The sequence below is a fragment of the Mus caroli genome, chromosome 7, assembly GCF_900094665.2.
Source record: "Mus caroli chromosome 7, CAROLI_EIJ_v1.1, whole genome shotgun sequence".
In the NCBI taxonomy this organism is placed as follows: domain Eukaryota; kingdom Metazoa; phylum Chordata; class Mammalia; order Rodentia; family Muridae; genus Mus; species Mus caroli.
The window spans coordinates 100674793-100679920 of record NC_034576.1 but is presented as its reverse complement, the minus strand read 5'-3'; the positions used below and the strand labels follow the sequence as shown (position 1 = coordinate 100679920).

Here is a 5128-nt window from a genome sequence, read left to right as displayed (position 1 = left end):
ACATTGTGAAATTTGCAGCATATGGATAGAACTGGAAAAATTATCCTGAGTGAGCTACCCCAGAGCTAGAAAGACAAAACTTGTCTGTATTTGCTTATGTGTAGATATTAGCTGTGAAGTCAATGATAACCAGGCTACAGAAAGGCAAAACTTGTCTGTATTTGGTAATGTGTAGATATTAGTTGTGAAGTCAATGATAACCAGGCTACAGCCAACAGAACCACAGAGGGTAGGTTTAGATCGAGTAAGGGAGTACAGGAACATAAAGATGCCATTACAAAGGAAATAGAATAGATAGATATGAATACATGGGGGTGGGGCTGGAATGGGAGGACCAAGTGAGGACGGGAAGGGAGAGAGAGTTATGGGAAGGAATATGAGGAAGACAGCTGAAATGAAGGGATATTTGAGGGATAATATGAAAACATGATACAGTAGAAATATACCTAAAATATATATACATATATAAAGGAATTCTAAATGAAATTGCCAAATAATGAGAGAGACAAGCATTCCAACTGGTCATCAAACAAAACTTCTAGTACCAGGATTTGGTTGCATCTAATTGAGTTGTTGGCCAGAGAGGTCCCACAGGAATCCCCCAAACAACTCAAGCTGTTACTAAGACTGTAGGTTGCTCTTCACAAACTGACAGCAAGGCCCCATTGCTGCAGACAACACCTACACAGCTCACTGAACTTAGAGAAGTCAAGCTCGTGCTTACATGAGCCTTCATCCCTGCGTTCTAGTGTCAGGAAGGTAATCCCCACATTATGATTCTTTCAATTCTCAGTTGGACTTGTTTTGTTTTGTAATTTCTGTTCTTTCTCATTGATCTTGTTACTTTCATTAATTTTAGATTATAATTTTATATAAATTGATATTTTTCTTTATTACTTTACCCTCTTCTTATCATTATTAGTGATGCAGTTGTCTTCAACATCTGTGATGCTGTTGTGGTGGCTTGCCTTCTCCTTTCTGCATGGAAAGTGAGAAATACATTCTTGGACCCGAAAGCATTTGCAGGAAATGTTTTGCCACTAAACTACCCTACTAGCTTGCAGGGAACCATGGAGTTGGCCTGGCCTAGGTTCTTTGAGAGCCATGTGCCATAGATTTTTTCAGACCCACAGTCAGACATTTTACAGAATGTGAGAGACCTTGGAACACTCAGCCCTAAATGGGATGCCCATCAAATCCCTCCTCTCAGAGCTCAGGGAGCCCCACACAAGAGAAGGCAGAAAAGGTCTAAGAGACAGAGTGGATAGAGGACACCAAAAACCCAAGGCTCTCTAAGTCACCAACCATGAGCAAAGTTCATCTGAACCCACAGAGACCGAAGCAGCGTGCACAGTAACCGCGTGGGTCTCTGATTCTTGTGCCCTCCCTTGGGCTCTTCTCCTTCTGTTGGTTTGTCTTTTTTAATTTTGATGTGATAATTTTGTTTTATATTCTATTTTGTTATATTTTTAAAAATGAATTAATGAATAAATATGTGAAAATCTAGCCACCAGGGTAAAGGATAACAACTGAACTGTCATTTATACCTGCTGGGTTAGGGGAAATCAGTTTTCTCCAATGGAATGATGCTGGGTATATCAACTACTCCAGGGCAAGCAGGCTTCATGACCATGAGTCACTGACCAGAATATAATAGACTCCACAGTTTGTGTATGTGCTTTTGTTTAGTTACAGTTTGGTGGGGTTTTTTTCTTCTTGAGTAATGTTCTATTTTGTTTTCTAGGGTTTTGGGGGTTTGTTGTATTGGGTTTTAGGTTTTGTTTTGTTTTTTTTTTTTTTAAGAAGAAATTGAAGTTGGGCAGGTAGGGAGGGGAAGAGGATCTGGAATAACTTGAGGGGAAGAATATGATCAAAATATATTTAAATTTAAACATTGTTTTAAATAACGAAATATAATAAAAATTGGAATCAGAAAATACATTTTAAAAATAAATGTAAAAGAATTAAAGTAAGATGTATAAATTACCTACCTCATTCCTAGAACTTAATTTAATGGCTGGTTAACAGAGCCTGACTCTAGACTTGCTGATTATGCAGAAAAACAAAACAAAACAAAAAAATCCCAAAGGAACAGAAAACTGTATCTATGTTTCTTGTTACTTGACCCTTCTTATTCACTTACATAAACTAAGAGTTAAATAATATGAAATCTGCTTTTAAATAATCAGTAAAAGTTACAATCATAATAGGAGACTGCTATATTATTCAGAGCATAGAATACAGGAAATTTTGGTTGCTTGACACTATTTTTATTTTTTGTATTATGTGTGTTCTATCTGTGTATGTACATACCTCTCCATACACGAGTCCAGGGGAGAAAGCTGGTATTGTCCTTTGTCCCTCTCCCATTCTCTCATGGAACCTAGAGATTGCTCTTTTGGCAAGTCTGGTGACTCCCTGATCCATTTGGCCTAGACACTCATGCTTGCAGGGCAAGCACCTTACTGACTGAGCCATCTCCCTAGTCCTCATTTTTTAAAACATTATTTCCCATGTGCCTTGTACCCAGGAGGTACTTAACACATTCTTACATAGCAAGAATTCAAAAATAAATGTTTCCAAGTCTGCTTTATGACAATTGTAAAATATTCTAGACAGCTAGGAAAGTGCCATGTGTGTTGCAAACATACTATCAAAGGATGTGAAATGCTTGGGTAGGACTAGCAGTAAGGGTTGAGTTTACAAGTGTATTATCAATCTTTCTAGTAAATGCTGACCCATGATACCCTGAAAATGTGACAGCCCTGCTACTAAGCTGGGAGAGACCCCATATGCTCTAATCAGTCTTCACCTTTTACCTTTATCTTCAGACACAGGAACCTGAACAGAAGACTTCACACAAGTTCATAGAACCAGAGTCCTACCTTTAAGAACCATTTGCCGGCATTCAGAGTTGACAGGAAAGTCCAGTTGAAGTTGGAAGTGTGGTTTCCAGCGGCTGATGGTAGAACCTCTTTGATGTTAGTTGTTCTAGTCAGGTCATAGTCATGCATGAGGAAAGGCACACTATCAAAACTGCAGACAGGAGGGGAAAGAGAGGGAGCAGTACAGAGGATAAACCTAGCTTTCATGGCATGCATGGCTCCCCAAAGCCCTTCAGGGTGGCAAGCCTTGCAAGGCCTTCTCACATTCATTCCCTCCAATCTCAGCAAAGGACTAAATGCCAGTCAGATGCCACCATTTTCCTGCCCGGGAATTATATATATATATATATATATATATATATATATATATATATATATATATATGTATTTCATATGTATGCTGTATGTGTGCATTATGGATTGTGCACATCTGTATGTATGTATGAAAGTGTGTGTGTGTGTGTGTGTGTGTGTGTGTGTGTGTGTGTGTGTGTGTATTTATACTGGTGGTGCTGGAAGAGTAGCTTCTTATTCAGAAGATTATTGACACCAGGAACGACCCAAGAGTATGGTGAATGGGAGAGGCTATGAGATAGGGTCACCAGGAATGACCTAAGAGTATGGTAAGTGGGAGGAGTGGCTATGAGATAGGGTCACCAAGAATGACCTAAGAGTATGGTGAGTGGGAGTGGCTATGAGATAGGGTCCCCAGGACCATATTAGACATGTTTCTATGTGAGTTTTCTGGGTTTTTCTGAGCCCTTTTTCAGAGTAGCACCTGTTCCACATTGCACATTGACATAAAGCAAATTCCTGATTCCTCTACTTCCTAGTTGTTCTGTAGAATCCCTGACTTTATGACACTCTCTCTTTCTTTCTCATTAAAATAATCACCAAGAGAATATCTAAAATGGTCATGAGGTACTGAGAGGCTATTTAACTTGTCACAGCTATAAAACAGGACAAAATAAAGGGAGTAACTATTAGTCAGAGGACAGCTGGGACTGAAGTATTCTACTTCTGATAAGAGGGAAGCAAGTTAACTGATCTGTAACATTACACAAGCTACATTCCTGATAATAGTAGAGTTTTGTACAAGAAGGGTGAGCCCAAAGGGACCTAGCCATCTTGCTGCAATGGGAAGAAAGAGATCAGAGTAGGAAAAGAAAATTGCAATGTATTGAAGAGTCCCATAGAGGATGGAGCTATGCCAAAACAAAGAATAGTTCCTGAGCAGTGCACACGGAGATCTTGAGTCTGACTAAGTGTCAGTCTACACACAGGAAACTCCTTGGGCTTAGCAAGAACAACTTTCGGGCTGGTGGCACAGCTCAGTGGAAAAGGCACTCATTGCCCAGCCTGTCAATCTGAGTTCAGTCCCCACAATCCATATGGTAGAAGGAGAAAACCAGATGTCCTCTGACCTCTACATGTGTGTCCATGCACATACATACATACATAAACATACAAGTAAATAAGTGAAATGGAAACTTTTTAGACAAACAACTTTCAAGAAAAGAAAAATTATCAGAATCCCCCAAATGCAGAACTCACATGAGTTGTGAGTCAGTCGATTCCATTCAACAAGAGAGGAGAGACCTCAGTAATTGCATGGGCATTCGTTACCGATTCCAGAAAGCCATACCTTAGAAATGAAGATAACTTAGACCTAGAACAATGTACATCCACTTACGTAACTCCATAAGAGTGCTTAAGACAGCTTCAGAGGATCAAACTAGTTAGAAGTACTTCTACTTCATCGACCTGCTAGAAAAAGCCCAACATTCTTTAGGGAAACAACAAAAGTAGCCCCCATCCATGTAAAATTACAATGTCTAGCATATAATAAAAACTTTGAGATGTAAAGATGCAAGAATATGTCAATATATGCCAGTGAGCTTCTTTGACAGAGACAAACTCAAAAATAAGAGCGGATAGGACTAGACAAGGACACTAGATAGTATAGAATAATATTATAAATTTGCAGCTAACATGCAAAGTAAACATGAATATAAAATATGTCTGTAGAGCCAACTTTGGTGGGATAAAACACGCAGGAGGTTGAGGCAGGTGATGTCTAGTTTAAACCTTGTCTACAGGTAGTGTGTGCGTGTGCGTGTGCGTGTGCGTGTGTGTGTGTGTGCTCACGTGTGTGTGCACAAGTAAGCCATCCCATGCATTCATGTGTGGATGGCAGAGGTTGGTGTCAGTTATCTTCCTCTATCTCTTTCCATCTTACTCAT

The 5128-nt window shown here is 39.5% G+C and overlaps 1 protein-coding gene across 1 annotated transcript in view; it reads right to left on the bottom strand.

Annotated features, from left to right (window-relative positions):
* Window positions 1–5128, bottom strand: part of Gdpd4 (glycerophosphodiester phosphodiesterase domain containing 4) — a 141423-nt gene that overhangs the window by 52048 nt on the left and 84247 nt on the right. Inside the window, exon 11 of the mRNA XM_021167569.1 lies at window positions 2886–3036. Coding sequence (XP_021023228.1) covers window positions 2886–3036 — 151 coding nt within the window. The remainder of the gene's footprint in view (window positions 1–2885; window positions 3037–5128) is intronic.